This window comes from Maylandia zebra, linkage group LG12 (assembly GCF_041146795.1).
Source record: "Maylandia zebra isolate NMK-2024a linkage group LG12, Mzebra_GT3a, whole genome shotgun sequence".
Lineage (NCBI taxonomy): Eukaryota > Metazoa > Chordata > Actinopteri > Cichliformes > Cichlidae > Maylandia > Maylandia zebra.
This window is the reverse complement of record NC_135178.1, coordinates 8,792,454-8,816,760: the sequence shown is the minus strand read 5'-3', so window position 1 is coordinate 8,816,760 and position 24,307 is coordinate 8,792,454. Positions and strand designations below refer to the sequence as shown.

The 24,307-nt window shown below is 40.2% G+C and overlaps 1 protein-coding gene across 2 annotated transcripts in view; it reads left to right on the top strand.

Annotated features, from left to right (window-relative positions):
• Positions 1-24,307, top strand: part of zmat4a (zinc finger, matrin-type 4a) — a 155,930-nt gene that overhangs the window by 15,498 nt on the left and 116,125 nt on the right. The window contains exon 2 of one of the 2 annotated variants that reach the window (XM_004565799.4): positions 10,710-10,811. The exons of the other annotated variant lie outside the window; for it this stretch is intronic. Within the exon in view, the coding sequence (XP_004565856.1) occupies positions 10,710-10,811 (102 nt within the window). The remainder of the gene's footprint in view (positions 1-10,709; positions 10,812-24,307) is intronic. 2 annotated transcript variants of the gene reach the window in all.

The following is a 24,307-nucleotide window of genomic DNA, read 5'->3' as shown; positions in this document are numbered from 1 at the left end:
GAAGATCGTGTTAGTGTATCTGAACAGATCCTGCTCTGTGAACAAGTGTGTATTGGCACGATAGCATGTGTCACACTTGAAGTTGTTTGCTGCAGCGAATGGTCTCCTTGAGACCTTTAGGAATTTTCAGGAAAAACAAAAATTTGCAGTCACATCTGTGGTTTCACTAGTGGAGAGAGTGGTGAGTGGACCAGCAGGGACTGGCAGCAAGAAGGTGGCTGGTTTAGGGTTGAAGTAGCTGGTCGGGACATGTGGGAAATCTGGAGTGCACACTTTGGTGTTTACAGTGCTGGAAAACAGCAAGGAAAATAGAAATCCGAAAGGATAACAGTAATGGAGTCTGAATTTTTATAACACCATGGCTAACAGACAATCTGGCAGATAGTGGGTGGTGAGAGCTCATTTATAAATACTGCAGCAACGTGATTAGGTAATTGTCCTGGTGTGCCAGCCAGCCAGAATCCTACAAGAACCAAAGCCCAGCCAAGAGGGAGAAAGAGAAAGAAAGGGAGAGTAAGAGTGAGAGTAGAGGAAAAACCAAACAAATGGACATGTTGGCACTGGAGGCATATAAAGATCACGATAAGGACATGTAAAGTGATCTGCTGTATGAGGAGTTAAATGACATTAAATCACAATGGATTCTTTTTACATTGTATTATTATGAAGTGTGACTTTTTATCCAGGAACTTTGCTTTTGTAACTCCAGTACAGCAACTGGATCTGATCGTCGCAGCTCAAAACAATGCTTACAGTTCCCCAGACACTGCTCATCACACTGTATACCTAAAAATAGCAGCGGGTCGTTTTTTTTCTTCTTCTTTTTTTCAATTTTCAAGATATCAGAGTTTGTGCAGCTCTTCCAGTCCTAAAATCTGCCAGTATGATCTGTATCATGGATGGAACAGCACGCAAAAGTAAATTATCAACTGAAAAGGTGCAACATGTTCCTTTTAGATGTATTGTTTACACATAACAGGGCCATGTGGTACATGCTTCATTTAAGGATGCCTTTACATCTGCTGAGGTAATATTTGAAGCTAGAGGGCAACATGGAGATCAAAGAATATATAGCCTCTTTTCAACTAGTTCCTTGAATCTACTCAGTTTCTGTCCTTTTCCATTTTTAAGGAATCACTCACATGACTCATCAAGTGATGCCACTGATTGGCCAATTTGTGGCATGCAGTCTGTTGATGTCATATTTTCAGACTCAGCTTGCGTCGAACCCCAGCTGAGCAGGTACTACCAGTACCATGTACTACCACCTAATGGAAAACCCTAAAAACTGAATTGAGTCGAGTCAAGCTGAGCTGAGTAGGTACAAGTGGAAAAGAGCCATATGACGGAGCAACTGGTAAGTGGTAAGGACAGAGACAGAAAAAGTCTTTGAACTTTAACATCAAATTAAAACATCAAGTAAAAGAGAAATCACTGGTGGACTGTGAGATTTAAAAAGAAATGTTCAAAAACAAAAGCAGCCGCTGAATTCCTTGTTTTAGGAGCCTTGAAGAATAATCCCAAATAACAAGTCAATAGAAAGAGTGAGTGAAAGCATCTAAATCAGCAATTTGTGGAAGCAGGAGCTGTACTTAAAGTTGCTAATTTCTTGTTAGCAGCAGAAATCCAAAGGCAAGATTTAACGAAAAGTCAGAAAGGGCATGACAGCAGAATGACCTCTCACCAAACGTAAAGCCAAAGGTATGGCATAAGACAGGAGGAACTTAGAAAAGTGTGAAATTTATGGGGCATCTGTATATCTGTTCCAGACAGTGTCTCCAGCATGAGTCTCACAGTAGCCAAGTCTGTTTATTACTGATTTAAAGAAAAAAAGAGTAAATGTTGAGTACTGTCACATATACTTACTGAATCAAAGAAATGTTATTTCCTTTGACATCAGTTAACTTTTACTCTACATCTGAAAAAAACCCTGTACAAACACCATTAAAGTCAGTCTTTATATATGATGACAAAACGTGTGCACTTATAAATAGAAATAAAAGCTAAAACATGACAAAGATTCTACCTTTTCCTCTTTGTAATGTTGGCTGATGCCAGGGCTGTGCAGAGATGTTTGAAGGGGCGGGTGCTCAAAGTTAAAAAGGGGCACATAGAAACAGGCTGAATAACAACAACCCACATTCATCAAAAATCTAATATGAAATCACATCATACTGTATCACTGTCATCAGGTGTGGACAACACAAACCAAATGTAGCCCGTGTTTTTAACTGAAGGGGTACAATGTTCTGTTGAGGGGTTGCTGCTGCTCCTGGTAGTGTTAGAGGACAGGGCTGTGTTGATCTGAGACGGTAGACATTTAAAAAATCCATAGGAAAGATGGTAGCTGATTAAAGACGTGTTATGAGATAATAATAAAAAAATACAAAGATTGGTGACAGCGCTTGGAATCATAAGGCAAGAGGTTAAAAAAACTGTGGGAAATAAACTGAAACCAGAACATTAGTAGGGCAAAAGAGCGGGGTTGTCGTGGTAGTGTAAGAATGTAACAAAAAAATCTATACACATAAAACACACACACATGCACATGCAGTGACATTTTATACCTTCTCCAGAGTACTGTATATACTATACCACAAGTTTGCGTCATGGTGCTGATCCAGAATCCTCATTGTTTATTCTTAATGGTATAATAATAAAGTAATAATAATTAACTTACTTTAAAGCAAACTATGTTCCCTAAAACGGTGGACAGAGCTACAGACCCATGACGACTTTACACAGTAAGCTAGCAGCTAATGACCAGCACTTCTTGTGCAGTTAATAATAGGACAGTTAATGTTATGAATTTGAATTGAACTTGCAAGCCAAAAATTCAGTAAAGACCAAATGGACTGTGCGGGTTTTAGGATGACTGCAGTTCACTGGAATGTTTCCTAGATTGTAGCCTTTTTGGTGTTGTATTTCAGCCTTTGCAAATGCAAACTTAAAGGTATTGTAAGTCATTTTTGCACTAATAAATATATATTAATTGATGTGTATTTAAAACAACAAATTCACATAAACAGAAATAATTAAACAGAAATAATTGATTACAACTTAATCAACTTTAAAATTCCACTAACGTCAGCGAGTCGAATTTCCCAGAGGAACCCACCCGAGGGATTAATAAAGTTCTATCTTATCTCTCTTATCTTATCTTAGCAGCAATTAACAACAGCGCTTATAAGAAAAGTTTAGGATATTCTCAACAACTCACCTCAGTATCGCTGTAGTCGGTCAGAAGTGCGCTACACAGTCTCATCGAATCATATCAGTCTCCTTTTACAGAGTTTTACAATCTCCTCTAAAGTAAATAGATGTGAACACCCGAGCTGAGCTAAGCTGTCAACATAGCTGAGCTGAAGTAAACAGAAGACTGACAGCATCTACTCACTACATATGAGTAGAAGCCAAAGTTGTTTGTCCTGGAGTGGCTACTGTAGCTGGGATGCACTTGAAATGGGAGGGGTAAGAAATAAGAATTGTACTGATATCAATCTGCAATGTACTGAAATCTAGTGATGAAATTTTACTTATAGTACCTTTAATTTTTAATGGCTTCATTTTGTGATATCATCATATTGCTTCCCAAATATGTTTCCATAGTTTTGTCGTGTTTGCCATTTTTAGAGTTGGAGAAAAAAAAGCAAAAAAAAGCTTTGCTCCATTTTTACAGTAAAGTTTTACAGTCTGGTTGAGACAACATTGATGATGATGATGATGATGATTTTTGTTTTTATTAATGTTATTTGACTTGCTGACTGTCATTTTGGCTGTTAACGTTTAACCTGGTATGTATCAAAAAATCCAACACAAATATAAGTAGACAGTATACAAGAATAATAATGTCTGCCCAAATAAGTCTGGCAACTCATTTTAGCATTTTTATATGTAAATCTTTTTATCCATCTGAGGACAACTCAAACTGTGGTTGACTTAATGGTAAACAATCCTCTCCTTCCTATTTAGAAAGTTCAAATGGTACAAATGAGCTGGACCTCAACTCGATTAAAATGCTTCCTTAAAATATTAAGAGAGCATTGCATAAAGGAATCGTCACAAACTTTGATGAACTGAAGCAATGTTAAAGAAAAAAGGGGCAGAAATTCACTCAACTATTAGAGAGACTGATAAAGTCACAAAAAGAGAAAAAGAAAGAAAATACATAATACATATATGACTTTAGTGTTTAGTATATAGTATTAGTATAACATGGCTGCACACTGAAATAAAGTCTCTTTGTGTCGGAACTCTATTTTTGTGTATTATTTGTGTATTTGGTATGCCACAAATGTAGCAAGACTTAGTACGTCTGCAGGACACAGAGAAACACAGTGATACTGTTGAAAGCTGATATCAGCTACAGCTTTTTAAATGCCTCTTCTCTCTTTTTAAAGCACTCTGCTGTGTGTTACATCTCTCTGACAGTTCAAGGATGGGGGAAACAATCTGGGGCAGCTAGTCACTAAAGCTCCTCACCGGAGGAATTTGAGGCCTGTGTGTGGGAAGTGCAGAATCGCCCCATGTGAATACAGTGGAATTCTAAAATCACTTAGTTAAGGATGAGACAACACATTTGGTATTTATGTGGCTTTGCTTCTAAGAGATGATTGCTCAGTGTAATCTAAGATTTACTGATATTATTCCGAACCAGACAATCAAACAACGTACCCCAGTTGTTGTTATCAGCTAGTCTCCAGTGTGATGATGCATTATTGAGCAGGGCTAGTGTTGAAGGCTGGTTTAACATGTGTGACATATTAACTTACATTACATGTTCTTAAACCTTCAAAACCTGCAACTTCCATTTGCTCTCACTTCTGTCCAATTCCGATCAATCTTTTATTGAAATCTGATAAATTCATTCCAACAATGAATGTCAGTGAATGATTAACTAATAATTTTTCTGACCTCCTGACTTCTAAGAGTCTTTCAAGAATTGATTGTCATAAAAAAAAGTCACTGATATAGATATTCAAGTTTGATAGCAAACAAAAAAGTCTCAGGTGTTGTTTGATCCACTGTCTGTCTAGGAACACATTCCCACTGTATTTTTGGATTTCAGTGGGTTATCGCAACAGCTCTGAGTTGCTATAAAATTTGCCGCATACATTTGTTGTGTACATTTCTAATTGTGATTTTTCGTCTTTAGTTTTCTACTTGAACAGATTAGCCCACAATTAATACTCAGATAACTTTGGGGATTTCATGACGTTCATCTGCAGTTCCTGGTATGTTGGCATTGATTCAGAAAAAGAGAAAAGTCCACTGAGGATAAAATGTAGTACTGATACAAGTGTAACAGAGTAATGCCATGCTGTTCAGACAGCTCATTTTTAACCTATTGGCAGTGTCTGATCAAAAGAAGCATTTGTCCTGTACTCACTGACATTCTCATGTGGCCTACAAAAAATAATTTAAGATCTAATTAAAAGCTGGCAGAGAACTGGATATTTTCTGGGTGTGTGCACTCTCCAGAGGTCTTTCCGTGTTGTGTTTCCTGTTCATGCACTTTTATTTTCATTCACAGTGTAACCAATACAGGCCTAACCCGTCCAAAGAATAGGCCTGGGACATTCTGATAGTCAAGTCAGAATGTCTGTTCATATGATAGGCAATGACAAGGCGATAGAATTGTGTATTAAAATGTTTCCTACCTGACATTGGGATCAAAGCTGGAATTTTTATGTTGTGACAGCAGCAGTGCCCATTTAGCTGGTTATCATTATTTGTTATCTGAACTATTCTTAGCCAAAGGGTCATCTGCCACTAAGGCCAGCACGAGTCCAGCTCATCTGCATGGGCATTCATCCAGCTTCCCAGCTTAACACACTCCCTAACGAATTACAACTGACCTTTTTAGCAGCAGCATCTGCTGGGCACTCGCCACTGTAACCTTCTTTTCATCTCTGAACTCTTTCTCTCCCTCTGTTTCGTCAGCTTTTTTCTTTTTTTCTATCCCCAGCCTCACTTTTCCAGCTCTACGGAGCTTGCCTCCGTTGATGTGCTAACACTTTGTCGTAGTCAAAGAAGGTCGGTAAGCAGGAAAGCTGGCTTTCTGCTAATTTGATCATTGGTGTGAAATGTGCTTGTTTGTTTCTTCTGACTTCTCTGGTGAAGGAGAAACAAGGGACAGAGTGGCAACATAACTTCCGTAATGAGCTCACGGAGCTGTGCTGAGAGAGCTTGCCTGTAATGTTGTTAACAACAGCTGCTCTGATCAGATATTGATGATTGAATTGTGTAAAGGACCCCCTGTTGGTTTACAAGTGCGATGCCTCCCCTTATCCAATTACACGGGGTAAAAATTAATATTTTTCTCATTTAGAAGAGAGTCAACCTCTTGCAATTATAGCAATGTATCTGACAGTAAAATCCATTAGCTTAATGAATTGAACACCAAGGAGAGGCACATGTTAATTTGGTGAGAAGCTGTTGCTCTTTGGAGCGCTGTGCTTAATACTCAGCAGGACGTTTCCTGCTTTCTCTCTTGTGCCTTTGTGTGATAGACACACTCAGGAACAAGTTCTCTTCTCAGGTAAAAAATAATTATTTTTTTTTCTATTTTTGCCCATCCACCACTTCTCATTAAGTTAATCTTTACAGGAATGAAACATGAGCTGACCACTAGGTTCAGACCTAACAACAAGGGGCTTTATTTCTCAGGACCTCTTCAGCTTACTTGGCACCACGTTAGCACAGGGGTGGCTGTAACTCAGGAGGTAGAACAGGTCACCTACTGATCAGAAGGTTGGCGGTTCGATCCCTGGCTCCTCCAGTCTGCATGTCAAGTATCCTTGGCCAAGATACTAACCCCAAGTTGCTCTCCGATGCATCCATCGGAGTGTGAATGTAGTTGGTAGAGCTTGAACTCTCTACTAATGGCCAACCATTAGCTATATAACACATAGTTGTATATGTACACAGGGCTTAACAAGCTTTTGACTGGAACTATTAGCATAGGTGTACTCTTTGGGCTATAACTGAGAATATCAAGTATGAAACACAGAGTTGGTGACCTTTGAAGGGTTGGAAGTAGACTTATGGTTTGGTTTAATGCTATCCCTTCCATCTATTTTCTGACAGACCCAAACCAAACCCAATCTTATAACAGAAGATCTGTTAGGTCGAAATTCAGTTCAGTTAAATCCAATTATATAGCGCCCAATCACAACAATAGTCACCTCAAGGTGCTTATAAACCCCAGAGAAAACCCCAACAATCAGATGACCCCCTATGAGCAAGCACCTGGCGACAGTGGGAAGGAAAAACTAACTAAAAAGGCTCAGGGAGGGGCAACCATTTGACCGATTGAGGGTAAGGATACATGTAAGAGACTGGACTTGAAAAGCAATGTTTTGTATTTTTTCAGAATCCTTCTTACGCATAAGTAGAATCATACATAAAATGCTACCTAAACCTAACCCCTAAGTGATTCACTAGCCACTTTGTGGACATTATGAGGTTTTGAGGGAACAATTTGGCAAATTAGCCAAATTCTAGTTATGTAAATTGTCTGGGTACACCTCTGACTCACAATGAGATACAGATTTAAAGTACATGAATCTAATGTTTGTCTAATGGCAAACAGAAGATGCACAAGGGTGGTTTCAGAGTTTCAGAGAACAGGACAAAAGAGGAAAAAAGCCTAACGAAGGTGTTACAAGGGGTCTCGCTTCTTAGTGAAATAGGTCAATACAGCATTACCCAAAATCAAAACCACTAACAACAAATAACTTTTTAAGAGGCCTTGTTTTACTGTTATTTATTAGGCGGTGTTGAGATTTTTACAGTAAACTCCCACCATTGCTGACCTTAAATGCAGACAAAATATAGGGTCAGAGCTCACATCCTAACAATAAATCCAGCTGAATGATTTTTCGTGTCTCGCGGGATTATGCATTGTGGAGAGAGATAACAGAAAAATATTTACTTATTTCTCTGTTTACTCCACATTGTAGGGTTTTGGCCATTTAGTCCAAACTAAGATGAATATGCAGACTTTACAATGGCAGAAATAGAACTGAGACCTCCTTTTAACTATGGAAAATGAAGTCAGAGATAAGAGTTGCTTTCATTCCCAGGCTTCTGCAGAAGTTACCCCTGATGCCTCTGCTTCTTAACAGAATTTAGGCAGATTAATTATTCATTTTGCACATCTGTGCACCCTTGCTAAAATAGTGAGTGGCTCCAACTGGCACAGGCTGATAGAGCTCTCAAAGATGCTTATTTATGTTGTTTGTCCTCTAGAATCTGAACTAGAAGTGACGGTGCTCTCGACTGATTACAAGACTTTGGAAGAGAGTGGCAGTGCTGACTTATTTATGTTTCTCTTCTTCTCTTGCTGTTTATCTGCAGACACATACACTCCTGACATGTTTTGCCCCTGTTTTCTCAGTCTGACCATAATGTCTTTGCTGCCAGAGGGTAGGGTAGTGTAGGGCCTACCTTACAATATAAAGCACCTTAAGGCGACTGTTGTTGTGACTGTTTGGTGCTGTATAGATAAAACTGAATTAAACTGAATTGAATGATAGTGCAAATATTTCATACTTGAATAACATGCAAGTTTATTCTTCTGTTCTGTTGCTGGTGCTTCATATTCCAAGAATCCAACATTTTCTCTGATGCTGAAACTACTGTAGGCTGAATTTCTTTTCCACACACAAAATTTATCATGAATCATTAGGGCAATAAACAAAGATTCAGGTCTAGAAACAGAATTAGTGTAAAATCATTTTGTCAATAAATTTCCATCCTCCTACCTTGCCTAAAGACGACCACCAAATTTCTGTGTGTCTCTTTCTTTTGCTGTATCAGTCAATATAATTTTTTATGTTCTAAGTAGATATTCTCTGGCCAGTGGATGTAAATTTAGCCACTTGGTTTGTTGGCATGATGAACTATCAATTAGTAATAACAAGGAAAAAGATTTTTTTTCATCTTTCTGCCAATGAAAATGTAAAATCCGACCCCAAATAAGCCATGCAAATTATACATTACCACAAGCTAAGTGGTACTCTCTGTGAATATTAAAGAGTACACTTATGGGAAGCTTGTAAAACCACACAGACTGGATGTAAAAGGCAGAGGAAACCTCTAGGTCTAAAACATTATGGCCAACAGGGGTGAATCATCTGAAAACTCTGAATTTAATGATGACTTTGAGACAGTGATCTTACTTCTGATTTGTGAGCTCAGTCTCTTTTTGCGTACTCTGTTGCTGCTTAAGAGCATTTTTCTGTTCACTGTGACACTAATTTTTTTTATAGAATGTTATCTCCTTAACAAAAAACAAATGTTAAAGTAGGGTATAATTTAAGGTTTGTCTGCCTTGAGATTGACAAGTCTCTAATGAGCCCTTTGCCTTGGCATTTTCCAGCTCTCTGTCAGAATATTTGTGTTTCCTGCTTGTGCTTGACAAACCAGAGGACACCTGGTGCAGTTTTTAAGACCAAACTCATCCTCACCATGGCCCTACTAAGTGATTTGAGGAGGATTAAAACTTTGATGACCATATGCTGTGCAATGATTCCTTGAGTAGAGATTTTGAATCTAAAACCAATACCAAGATGCATCTTCTTGTTATTAATGCATCTTAGTATTGCTTGACAATCTTGAGCTGAATGTGTGTAAGACCAACAAAGAGATAACAGTGGACATTACCAGAAAACTAGCAAAGAACCTTCATCCTCTCAGCATGAATGGGATCCAGCCGGAGAGGGAAGACCAGTTATTACCTCAGGTGACTGAAGGACTTATGATTTTGCACTACAGAGAATCCTGTACTGCAAAATCCCCACCCGGATGGGAAACTGCATCCAATGCATCCAATCTTTAAGACTTCTTAAAACTTGTTACAATTTTCCTACTTTTGCTAATAGCACAGAGCTATTAGCTATCAAATTTGTAAATTGAAACAAGTTTGAGATACGTTCCTCCTAAGTTCCCTCTGTCCCGTGGCTCCAAATGAAGCTGCACCTTTGTAAATGAGGATGAGTTAAGCCTGACTGCTTCCAAATATGAAATGCGAGCTTCTGTTGTAAACTAGGCTGAATTAGTAATAGAAAGCAGAGAGGGCTCAGCTATGAAAATAAAAGGTTTTTGCAGCCATGTCACCTAGAATACATTTTTTTCTCCAACAACACACAGCCTGGAGTTCAATTTTATACTTTAATGAATTCCCAGGAACAGCTCGTCTTTGATCTCTTGTTATTTATTCATTAACAAATAACATTTTAGCTTCATGTCTTAAGTGGGATATTTTGTATAGTTTTTCTGACTCATTGCTTGCAAAAGCTGTTCAGCATCTGTCACTAAGTTAATAAAATATTGATTAACTGTGTTGAAAATATGAGTTTGTTGTTTACTTGCTCTATTACATCTTGGTTGGTTTGTCACAGCTCCCTGTAGACCTACAAAACAAGGCTGCCTGATAGTACCAATGGAAATCAGACAGCTTTCTGTGTTTGTGTGAATGTACAGTGGACATATTATGTCATTTTGTCAAAACTGTTAGTCAGAGAGGTCCAGTTTGATTCGGACTTGCCGTTTAAATAAAAAAACATTTTCCCTAACTTCTTTTGACTCATCCTGTCTGAAATGGGCTTTTTCTTTCAAAAACAGTCAGCATTATGTGTGCAGTTCTTAAAAACACCTGCCAAAAACGGAACTCCAGTCAGTAAACTCATTTTCTCCTTCTCCAGATGAAGTCAACAGAGGTGGACCAAGGGCTTTTCACAGACAGCTACTGCAAAGTGTGCAGCGCTCAGCTCATTTCCGAGTCCCAGCGGGTCGCCCATTATGAGGTGAGAGTCACATGACCCTGATATACTATACTACTCTATTGGAGCTAATGACAAGATTTGTGCTGTTTAGGCACTGCCCCCAGAGACACTTGGAAAATCTATCCACCTGAGCCCTGCAGCTCCACACTGACATACACCTGAGTTCACCCAGTTGTTTGTTCTTTCATTTAGCCTCAGTTGAATGCAAACCTAGAAATACAGATATAACCAAAAGAGAAACTGAACTTTGAGATTTTCCACAGCTCATACTTTAAGGGGTATTCATCCACACTACCTAACATTTTAACCCCAAGAGATCATTGCTGAATTCAAACTTTGACAGCACAGTTGCAGTAAACAAGAAAAGCCATTACTGAAAAGCTACAAAGCATTTTAAAGTTACAAATAAGTCTCTAATCTCTCATTTTGTATTTAAGTATTGCAAAGTGATACAACTAACTACTGCAAAATAAATTTAGGACTGGTGTTAGATTGGTAATCAAAGCCAAGTATTGTATCCAAATAAATCCCCCAAATTTTCCCTTCATTAACCTTACTGTTTACAAACTGAATTGCCCTTTGTTTCTAATGGTTAATATAGTTCCTGACATGGAAGCCCACTAATTAATGATATTCTATCAATAGGATTATTGAATAATCTCAGTAAAGCCCTATTATTTTGATATTTTGGTGGCTAGCTTTGGAGCTGGCTAGTAACTACCAAAATAGAGAGATGGACTAAAGAAACCACAAAATTTGTCTGCAGTATGCCAAATACCATCTCACGTCCACTTTAATGTTCTTGCAAGTGAGTTTTAAGGAGTTTCTGACAAGATAAAATAAAAAATGTAGTAAATCTATGTAAACACATCTGTACCTGTCCTTTAACCCGACGCGCTGAAACTGGCGATGCCCCAATCAGTCAACTCAAGGTCAAATTGAGGAAGGCAGCCAGTTGGTTTCCTCCTGCCTGAGCATCATCAGGTAGTGGACCTCTATCTCTCTGCAGATGCCACCGCTCACTCACTGTCAAACTGAGTTTCAAGACCAGTGAGTCTGATGGCTAGCCTGCCGCTACAGGACATCTGCAGTAACAGGAGTTGAAGGGACTCATATGAACACTACCATCCAGGCAATATTATCAAAGACTGGCCAGCTGACTTTCATTCTTTGAGAGGCTGAAAGAAAACAGTTTGAGACCTTGAGTCAATTAAGCATGTTATTGATTTCCTGTTGTTGTGCATCAGTTTGCTGAGGTAAAATCTCAAAAACGAAAACGAAATGTTTTTTTTGTTTGTTTGTTTTTTTTACATTTTTCTGACAGTGTTACTTTGTCCTAACTTTGCCTCGTCCTAAGCTTGCTTTCCTTGACTTTGAGTCAACTTTTCTTTTGCAACTCTTAACTCAGACTCTGTTTCCTGCAGGGCATAGTGCTCGCTGTGCTGCTGCTGCGGAGTGCTATTTAAAGTAGCCCTAACTGCCTATGGGAAACAGGAGAACTATTGTGTTCTTCAGGCTGTTGCAGGAGACAGAAAGTGGCTGTACCAATCCGAATCAAATATTAATTTTGTTATTGTGTGGTGAATGCAGAATACAGCACTTGGCCTGTTGCCTCCTGGAGATAGAGTGTATTTGGCTTCTATTTTAGCACAGTTAGGGTCTAATGCATGGTGAGGTGTTTGGGTCATGTTGACGACAGTAAGAAAAAAGGGAAGTGCCACAACAAAGTAAACTTTTGAATCGAGATGGCAGTTTTGCATTTGAAAAGGTGAAGTGTTTGCATTTTGTTTTTGTCGATTTGATTCCAGCAGTGCTGCATTTGAAGATTTACAGTTGCTGTATATCAGACTGTAGAGCTTCAAATCTTCTAACTTGCATCTGAAACTCATGACCTCTTTCATTAAAAATATGAACATATGTATAAATCATAATAATGGTCATTAATAATGAAAAAGTGCATTTGCCAAAGAAAGAAGGAAGCCAGAAGATTTTACGTCTATGCTTCAGGTGAAGCGCTGGGCCAGTTGTGTATCTGTAGTTGAAAACTCCTTTTGACAGGGGATGCAGACCAATTTTTTTAAGCTTTTTGCAACAGATAATATGTTATTGTTATTGCCATTTCACATTTTTGGCCTTAAGGGTCTGACTTCATCACCCCTTGGAGATTCCCCCCACTCAAGGAATCTCCAAAGGAGACAGGCAATAATGATTTCCTCCCTTGGCCTCAAGCCCTACAGGTGGATTTTGAGGTGAAAGTAGGTCCTAAGGCATATTGTTCTAGATGTACTGGCAACACCACCAGTGTCAGGAAGTGTGGGGTGAGCTTTCAGGCAAATGTCATGGTTTTCCTCCGCAACTGTATAAGGTATAGTGGGAAGAGTGTGCAGACTTCAAGTTCGACTCTGCAAAAACAAGAGAGATCAGAGGCAATAGGAGACAGACATGTAAAGGGCTTTCAGGGTAGGAATAAATAATTAAATAACTAACTGAAAAAGAATTCATAGTTAAAACTTCCTGGACCATAGTAGGGACTTTTTTATCAAATGGAGAACTTTTTCTGTATCCCCCCTTCAGATGAAATCTTTTTGACAGACTGGTCATCTAACTCACTCAAATATGATGATCTGTGATCGAGTCAGTGTTACTTTGAATTTTTAAACTCCAAAGTTAAATCAGTCTTTGGGGTGACAGTAGACATGTAATTGATCTTTAAACCTCCTTTTCAAATACATCAAAGCAAGAGCTCCCCTGCAGAGTGGATCAGAGTGGCCTTTGGTTCTCAGTTCAAAGATATGAGTGTGGCGCATGTTAATTTATGCATCTGTCTCGTTGCATGTTTTCTGATTTGGGCGTGTACTACAGCCTCTCTTGACAAGCTGCCCTCTTGCAAGCAGTGCAAGAGAACCTCTTTTAAACTAGATGCCTATTACGTTTTAATGTATTTTCCCTAGCAGTGTTGAGTAACTGCTCTTGAAGAAATATAACACAGCTCGTTAAATGTCTGATTGTTCAACGTGTCTTTCACTTACTGAGTCAACAGCAGTTTATTAGTACTTGCTTGAGTGTGGCATGTTTTAGGGGTGATCTAAGGCACTGTTTTATGGCATCACACGGATGAGAAGCAAAAAAAGGCCCATCAGGTGCTAAAAATGAACCTTAGACTCAAACGTTAGAACAGGCTTTTCCCTGCAGCACGCCGTGTAATAAATACTCACAAAGAAAATGGCGGCTGTTACAACTTATGTCTAAAAATGTATCGTTTCATGCATCTGTTAAAACACTCGACTCCAGGTACGCAACGCCCAGCTGGAAACACTTCAGCCAAGTCGAGCTGCCCGAGATTCACAGAATTTACAGAAAATGTTAAATTTTTGTGATTTATATCGTTATCGGGACGATAGATGTCTTATATTGGGATATGAGATTTTGGTCATATCGCACAGCCCTACTTCAGAGAGACCTTAAAGTCAAGCTCAGATAGAGTTCTGACAGATCAGCTGAATGCTTACCTAATAGCTTTCTTCACATCCAACTGCCAAATCTCATATTGATGTGTTATATAAGCTGCATCAGCCTGTCCACAGTTGGCGCTCATCTGCAAGTCGCTTTGCAACCCACCTCCACACCAGTTTCTCTCTTTTTTTAGAATGTAGTTAAGTCTTATATAATATATTCTCTTTTAACAAATTAAATCTAAGCAGCAGTCTGTTAGTCTGTTATTTGAGATGTGGCAATGCATAGCTTCCATTGTGCCATACCTTAATGACAGGACCTGTTATGGACATCAGACTGCTACATAATGACCTCATAGTTGTGGTCAGTTATTACTTAATATAGTCTGAAACAGGTGTACATTTCTGCCTTGCTTCAGTTCTTTTGTGTTATCAGAACATGGCCTTTGTTTAAAAATTAATTAATCATAACATTAATTAACATGAGGATAATATATACAGATTATATACATGATAGCATCTAGGACTGGGTGATATATTGAGTTTTTAAATATATCAATATATTTTTATACGAAATAAGAGATGTGACAATATCGTTTATATCGATATAGTCTATGTTACGTTATAATTATACTTGTGGAACCACAAGTTTGCCTCTCTTTCGTCCACTTTTGTCTCTACGCTGCGTTACTCTGCCTTGCCTCTCTCCTTCACTGAACACAACTCCCCCTCCCCCATCGCTTCACCTGCAGTTAACGACAAGATGGACACGGTAGCTATCAAAGAGGAGCTGGTCGGTAAAAAGAAAACATTTAGAGATTACTATTTTAGTGCTGCAGCATTACTCTCATTAAAATGACGTTAACGCCATAACTGTATTAACGCGGCAAATCTCCGTTAACGAGTTACTGCGGATTGCCCCGTGCGTGGGGCTGCACGGCGTCAACGCGTTAACGGTTACCTCGTTAACGTGTTGACGCCGTGCAGCTAGCATTACTAGTATTTTCACCATTTACAACAGCGCCATAAAGTGCAAAATGAAGAGTGTGTGAAAATGTGTGCTGTATCCCAGACCACGAAGTCTCCCAGCCTCCTGCCCTGAAACAAAGTACCTTACATATAACCTAGGGCTGCACGATTAATCGTTAGAAAATCGCGATCTCGATTCTTACTTATGTCCGATCTCATTTCCGAATGACAACGATTTAAAAAAAAAAAAAAAAAAAAAAAAAAAGACGACGATTGTACCGCATTTTGATCCGGGACGTAATCTGCATGAAAACAAGCGCTCACTCTTCCTGCTCAACAAATGACAAGGGCGGAGCCTTATACCACGTGATACAGAAGCTGGCTGCTAAAATTAGCAGGGAAAAAACAACGGAGAGCACGTCAGGGATGACGAGAAAGTGACAGGAGAAAATCCGTCCCGGTCAACCACCCAAACATCAATAACGGGAACCTTATACAGCGCTTCACGTCGAACTCCCGCAGGCACAAAGAAATTACGGAGGCTATCACTTATCACCTGACCAAAGATATGGCTCCCATCAACACTGTGCAAAACGAGGGATTTAGGAAATGATCAACACCCTAGACAAACGCTACACAGTGCCGTCCCGCAGCTATTTTTCTATTGTTGCACTACCTGCTCTGTACACGCAGTGTCGAGCAACGGTGGAGACGGAATTTCAAGCAGTACAACATTTTGCGGCAACAACAAAATGTGAGACTTTTGTTGTTTTTATGTTTATTTATTGTTTTTATGTTCAGTCTCAACTGTTGCGAAGTTGATGTGCAGTTAATAAGTGCAATAAATATTTATACTGGAAAAGAATATCGTGAGAGAATCGTGATCTCAATTCTAAGCCAAAAAAATCGTGATTCTCATTTTATGCAAAATCGTGCAGCCCTAATATAACCTTACACTAAAATCCTTTCATTTTCTCAAAAATGTATGAGTTCTGGTTGTGCTTACTGACCGCGAACCGATTTTATGTGGTACAAAGGGCTGAGCAATCTGTCAAAAATGCTTTAGTACGACTTTGGTAAGCTACGAAGCTGCACCGCTTGATGGATTGTTGGAGCATTACGGCTAGCGGAGTCTGGAGCCTCGTGGAGTAATGCATACTGTGCTTCAATATAATATTACCGTATTGTGTGCGCATAACGAGCACAAATGGCACCTGTAAGAGACACGCTTACGAAGCGGATTTCAAACTCCAGGCTGTCAGTCACGCAGTAGAACTTGGGAACAGAGCAGCGGTGAAATCTGTCTGTCTTTGTTATGCTCAGCGTCTTTTAGTTTACATTTTGACTGCACAGTTGTGAGCGTTTTGTTATGCACAAAAACAACATTGTTTTATTTTATTTATGGAGAATTATTATTTAATAAATGCTGATAATTTATCTCTGAGTAATTTTTTCATGTACATCTACGCTGTATGTTAATAAAAGTGCCTGTGTGAGATCTGGGACACAGTGTGACTAAGAATTCTCTTTTAGTTCTTACTTTATGGCTTTAAAAAATATCGAGATATATATTGTATATCGCCATCTAGCTAAAGAATATTGAGATATGAATTTTAGGCCATATCGCCCAGCCCTAATAACATCATGTAAATACTTAGTGCTTCCAGTCCACACATCCCCAAGGTAATATTACACTGAAATCTGATTAAAGGTATTATTATATTGAGTACAGAGAAAAGAGATAGTTTAAGATGATCCGAGCTTTGTGACATGTTACAGCTTTGTGATATTCTGCTGGAAGCAGCATCAGAAGGCCGATCCAATGTGGTCATAAAGAGATGGACACAGTCAACAACAATGCTCAGTTGATACTAGGGGCCCAACCTGTGCAAGGAAAATACCCCCCACACCATTGTGTCACCACCAGCAGCCTAAACTGGTGCTGGTGGTGTTGGCGGGATGGATCAGTCCTTTTTTAAATTCTGGCCCTGACATTTTGATATCACCGCAGAAATTGAGAGTTGTCAAACCAGACAACATTTTTCCAGTCTTCCTCTGTCCAATTTTGTCAGCTCATGAGAATTGTAATTTCAGTTTCCTCTTAGCTGACATTGGTGACATCTGCTGTGGTCTTGGTCTCCACTATCTACGGATGGAAATATTTGAATACTTGTTAAACGCCTCACTATTTTACCTAGCTGTTATTTCTGTCTGTCTGCTGTGTGGTAAATTGCAGGGTTTATCAGATCATTATACCCTAAAATAGCTTGTATTATGGAACTGAGGTTAATCTTATTATGATTCAGTTTTGAAATAATTCTCTGTAGGTTTATGAGTAGGAGAGAAATGAACACGAGATCCATTGTTATGTAATTTTTTATTTAATCTTTAGATACAAAATGAAGTTTGGAGCTTTCACCTATACAGGAAAATCTGGTTTCAAGGATTCGATCTTTCCAGTCAGAGGGAAGTCCTGGAAAACGATGTAAAATCGTATATTTCAGCAGCATGAGCTAAACATGCCACAGCAGACTACCTTTTGCACAGTTTCATAAATCTAAGGCAATGTGTATTTCAGCCACTTCAAGCTGAATAATCTCATTCCCCACATCCAGGAACAATGCCTGTCAAATGCTATTTGTCAGCACTGCAGAGTCATTTTCAAAATGCCACCACACTAATCCAGCAGCTGCAGCATGTATGACTTTTTCCGTGAAAGCTGTATCAAGCTCACATTTTGCATTTTCACTCCACTACATTGTGATTCTCCTCTCAGTACATAACATGATCGAACAAGAGCAGAATTCAACTGCATTGGGGACACTCTTAAAGTTCGAGTAGCTCACTATTGGCTGCTTGTGTTGTTCTGTTCACTGCTATGCTCTTTGTGCACTTCATGTCCTCACTAATAGGTTTCTATTATCTCGGAGACATTACAAAATGAGTTTGCCTTTCAACATTTTATGCTATGCTTTATGCTTTATACAGCAAATGACTCACTTGGCTTGTAAAGAAGAGGAGAAGGGTTTAGGAGCTCAGCTAATATACAGTGTAATACTACAGTACATAATTAAATATAATGCATGTGTGTGTTAGGCTAGATTTGGTTACATTTATTAAAGCTTAAGGTTGAAAAGAAACCATGATGGTAAAATAGTCCATTGAGCTAGTATAGTGGTGTAGGGGGCAAACAGAGCCAATAAACCAGTTATTCCCACCACCCATCCCCCTACCACGGCCCTACAACATCTTAATGAGCAGCTGTTTACTGTGCTGAGAAGAGACCAGACTAAAACATACCATTTATGACTCTGTACTGCCTTTCTTTCCCGTGCTGAATGTCTTTTTCGGAAGTGCTCTCTGGCTGAACAAGTGTTTAATATATAATAGTGTTTTTTTTTCTTTCCTACTTTTGTGTTCTTTTCGAATTGAATTGAATATCTTTATTGTAATTGTCGCTTGAACAATGAAATTAAAAGAATTGTCTTCGATCGGTGCTGAAAACCTTAAAATAAAACAATAAAAAAACAGAACATTTACATTCATTCCAATACATATGCCTCAATTAGTTGCAAGTTATTCCACAGCATGGTTGGTAATGCTGATGTTCAAATACGATATTGCTGTTGGGTAGAAGCTGTGTTTAAATCTGTTTGTTCTTGCTTTGATTGTCCTATACCTGCCCGAGGGCAGCAGTTTTACCAGGAAATGGCTGAGGTGAGAAGTGTCTTTCATGATGTTCTGAATATTTCACTGTTTATTTGATCTGACACTAAATATTTAAAATATACAACAAAGAGGAAAAGCATCTACCAATATAGGAGTATTCATAACGTGTGTACTCAAACTACAACAAAAAAATCTGCTTCCGATACATGCAGTAGTTGCTATTCATGCTAGCTTGTGTAGATAATGCCAAATTTGGTCACAAGAGGACCGTAAATCACAGTGTGCACAGACAATAAAACAGAATTTATAGTACAGAACATTGTTCTGAGACAGAGATCGCTTTCATGTTGGTTTCACGCTAATTAAGTTTATTTTATTGATTTGACTAGTCAAGCACTGATTGACTTGCCTGTCCTGATAACCGATCCATGAGATAACATACTGTAAATTGTAGTTGGCTAAATTTGACAAAGAGCAGTGAACTTAAGATCTACAATGTAAAATTAGTTGAACATCTAGCTTGTACACAAAAAAAGTACAGTCCACTGGAGCTCACGGTATAAATCGGTTTATCAAAGTTATTTTCACACAGTGTCCCAACTTGAACTCCACCGCCAGGGCCTCTGCCCTTGACTTCCACCCGACACAAAGATTTTCTCTATTTCTGTCAAACATGCTGCCCACCACAGCTGTAGCTGCTTATGTCACGGTCATGTCATGCACCTGGCCTCTACAGCGCCTCTTGTAGGTTGTGAGCCCACAGAAGAAAAGAGTCAGTTAGGATCTGACTAGGATGTTTCCTGGACGCCTGGGTGAGGTGTTCCGTGCAATCTATCAGGAGAACATGGGACCAGAACATGCAGGAGAGATTATGACTTTCAGCTGACCTGAGAACACCTCAGTGTTTCGCCAGATAAGCTGGAGGAGGTGGATGGGGAGAGGGAGGTTTGGGCTAGTCAGTTAGTCTGCTGCCCTTGCAGCCTGGCCCCAGTTAAGCAGAAAAAAATTGATGGATGGATATTTTCATACTATTTATTTTTCTCCGTTGGGTCTTAGGGTTTTTCAATGTGCCAAATCCCAGTTTATCCCATGGTGGAAAGACTATTTTGTGATGCTTTAGTTTTTGTTACTATTTTACCGGATTCAGAGCAGATAGTTTATTATATTTTCTGATTTTATGATCTAAGTTATCAAGGAGTTATCAGGGAGTCCATAAAACAGACTGGTGGGTGTCTTAGTGTTGCCTATGTTTTCATGTTGACAGTTTGGAAAAGATTTTACCAAGATAGGAACACAAACAAGGCTAAATCATATCTTAATATGATTTTACTTTAATGCAACATTGCACTACACTGCTCCTCTTCCATTCTCTCCACTGCATGTAAGTCCCTGTCTCATTCATGAGCTTAGTGTTGTGTCTGCTGTATTCGCACATTCAGCACTCCAATCAGACTGCTGAATATGTCTGAAGCGTTAGATGTCTAGAGAAGACCACAGGGCCTAATAACTGCGACTGGCTCAGACGATATCATGTGCCCTCAGGGGTGCTGCCATTGCTGTCTCATCCCGGGATGTCCTCGTTTTCCAACGCTTGCATGTCTTTTGTGATTTTCATGGTGTGAACTAAATATACCTGTTCAGTTGCATGTTAACACAGATATTATCTAATCAGTCAATCGTATGGCAGCAGCTCAGGCATGCAGACACTGTCTGTGATGTCCAGATGGTAGGGCCAGAATTTGGCATGAACAACATAAAAGCATGGATCTATCCTGCCTTGTATCTACAGTTTAGACTGGTGGTGATGTGATAGTGTGGCGGATATTTCTTTGACACACATTGGGCCAGCTGAGCATCATGTAAAGTTACCAGAGATATTGTTGCTGACCATATGCATCGCATTTGAAATTCAGCTTTTCTCACTTTTTAAAACAAATTTCTCCCAAAACAACCTAAGAAAGCGTGAAATCAACATTTTATAAATCCTGAGCAGTTACTCCTCCTTTCACTGACACAGGCTCATCACTAAACTGTAGCATGTGAGTGTGTAGGAGAGTGTGTCAGCTATTGACGAGGTAATCTGCATTTTCCATGCAGCTCAGTTTGACCTCTACAAGTATTGATTTTTTGAGGGAGAGGATTAGTAAATCACTGTAGTTCAGTGTGAGTACTAGTTGTTTCTATCACTCCAAAGAGGCACAAAGGAAGGATCTCTACCAGCTGCTATCATGAGTGAGAATATGCATTCTTGGAGACACGTATGGTAGCAGTAACTACCACCAAGGTTTTTATCTTTGGTAGTCCATGAACAGATTTTTATGCAGTCAGTGGAGTCACATAGAATTGCCTTTCACTCATGAATTCCTGGTGTCTCATACACTAGCAGTTTCTGTGCAGCCCTGGCCCTGGCCCACGTGTTTGTCTGATAAAGAAAGAAACTAATTTCCGTGATCCCTTTGTAATTACCTCCCATGCATCATTAGCCGAATGTCGAGGTCTGCTAATACCTGCAGCAGGTGCGTCAGAGAGTTTATAGATGCTCTTGTCTGCATCTGGAAGACTGATGTCCACATGGCCCCATCTGCCATCTCCTGTCATTTTCACAGGCTTTGGAGTTAATGGCATGGAAATATTAGCCATTTCTAGTGCTGGCAGAAACTAATCTACAGTAGAGAAATGAGACTGAAAAGTGCTGTTCCACTCAACCTGAAGTGTGATCACTGGAAAACATAATCAACAGTAGAGCGACTTTGCTTCATTATCAGTCTCTGTTATTAAATTAAAGAGTAAAAGACAATTGTAAGCTCCTCAGGAGTCTGTCTCTCCGTGCCATGCGATAACAGCACAAACAAGAAGAAGATTAAAAACGCTTCCAAACATGTTGGCACAATGAAAAGTGGCCCAAAGCTTCCCTGGTAAGCAAAAAACACTAATGCAGCAGCGTTTACACAGTTTAATTATGAGGCTGTCTCACTGGGAAACAGAGGAGTGAAGGAGTGGTTATTAATAGAAAGAGTCCTGCGAGATCAGTTGTTAGCCCGTCCTTAAAGCAGAGAGAGGGAGAGAGAGGCAGAGAGAGAGAGAGGTAGGTGAAACAGTCCTTTTGGCTCTTGAAAGATGATTAAACGAGTTCCAAACAGCCCAGAATCTTCCTGACAGGGAGGCGTTTAGCCCATGATGCGCGTCAAATTAAAATAGAATAGAATAGAATAGAATTCAACTTTATTGTCATTGCACATGCACAGGTACAGGGCAACGAAATGCAGTTTGGATCCATCCAGAAGTGCTTTAGTGATATAGATATATTACAATATATATTAGCAATAATATAGATATGTGAGTATATTACAGAAATGGGTCTATTATGGTATGTTATAATGTACACGGTATGAAGTATGTTGTGAATATTCTATAACTATAAGTATGTACAGGCTGTAGTGAGTACAAGCTATGTACAGGATATGAACAGGATATAAATATGAAAAACTATACAGAATATGAAATAAATAACTTTACAGAATCTGGGATATACAGCTATACAGAAATGGGAACTATGCAAGTTGTAAACAGTTGTAGGATTAAAGATTATCGAATGTACAGAATGATTATTTACACAGAGCTATACATTAGTGCAGTTAAGATAAGTGAGGGTGTAGATAGTTTCTACAGAGGCTATATAAAGTGCTAGTGGTTGTGAGTGGTGGTTCAGTCCATGTTATTATTGTGTTTGAGGGTACAGTTGTCCATTGTGGGTGTGTGTATGTTCAGTCCATGAGTTTAACGTGGGTCAGATGTCAGGAGGCAGAGTTCAGGAGTCTGACAGCTGTGGGGAAGAAGCTGTTCCGGTACCTGGTGGTCTTAGTCCGGAGGCTCCTGTGGCGCCTCCCAGAGGGCAGGAGGGTGAAGAGTCCATGTGATGGGTGACTGGGGTCTTTGATGATTTTCCCAGCCCTTTTCAGACACCGCTTCCTGTAGATGTCTTTTATGGCAGGAAGTGGTGCTCCGGCGATGCGCTGGGCAGTTTTCACGACCCTCTGCAACGCCTTCCGGTCCGAGGCAGAGCAGTTCCCGTACCAGACTGTTATACAGTTGGTCAGGATGCTCTCGATGGTGCAGCAATAGAAGTTCACCAGGATGTCTGAGGACAGGTGGTTCTTCCTCAGAGTCCTCAAGAAGAAGAGGCGCTGGTGAGCCTTCTTGACCAGCTTGGAGCAGTTGGTCGTCCAGGTGAGATCCTCGGAGATGTGGACTCCCAGGAACTTGAAGCTGCTCACACGCTCCACAGCCGTCCCCTTAATGTGGATGGGTGGATGTGGGTCAGCATTCCTCCTGTAGTCCACGATGAGCTCCTTGGTCTTCTCGGTGTTAAGCAGCAGGTTGTTTCTGTCGCACCACTCAGCCAGACGATCCACCTCCTCCCTGTAGGCGGCCTCATCGTTGTCACTGATGAGGCCAATCACCGTGGTGTCATCTGCAAACTTAATGATGGTGTTGGAACCATCAGCAGGTCTGCAGTCGTGGGTGAAGAGGGAGTAGAGGAAAGGGCTCATCACACAGCCTTGTGGTACACCGGTGTTCATTGTGATGGTAGATGAGCAGCGGTTATCCAGCCGGACATGTTGGGGGCGGTTGGTCAGGAAGTCCAGTAACCATTTGCAGATGAGGGAACTGATACCCAGGTCTGTCAGTTTCCTGATGAGTTGTGAGGGGTGGATTGTATTGAATGCTGAACTGAAGTCTATAAACAGCATTCTGGCGTAGGTGTTGTTGTTGTCCAGGTGTGAGAGGACAGAGTGCATTGCGATGGAGACTGCATCCTCTGTGCTCCTGTTCCGGCGGTATGCGAATTGGTGGGGGTCCAGGGTGGGGGGGAGACAGGATTTGAAGTGTGCTAGGACCAGTCGCTCTAAGCACTTAGTGATGATGGGGGTGAGTGCTACTGGGCGGTAATCATTGAGGCAAGATGGGTTGGAGTTTTTGGGTATCGGGACGATGGAGGTGGATTTGAAGCAGGCCGGTACCACAGCGTGGGCCAAGGACAGATTGAATATGTCTGTGAGCACTCCTGCAAGCTCCCCAGAACACGCTCTGAGATGCCGGGGATGCCATCAGGGCCTGCAGCCTTGTGGACATTGATCCTGCTCAGCACCGCTCCTACATCGGTGGGGGAGAGAGTCATAGGTTGGTGGTCTGGCGTCATGTCTGCTTTGGTTGTGGTTGTGGGGTTCCCTCGCTCAAAACGAGCATAAAAGTTGTTGAGCTCGTTTAGGAAGGAGACATCAGAGGATGCGGGAGAGGGTTTGGTGGTCCTGTAGTCTGTGATGGTCTGGAGTCCTTGCCACATGCGTCGGGGGTTGGAGTTGGAGAAGTGTTCTTCTACCTTCTTTTTGTAATGGTGTTTGGCTTTTTTGATGCCCTTCTTTAGAT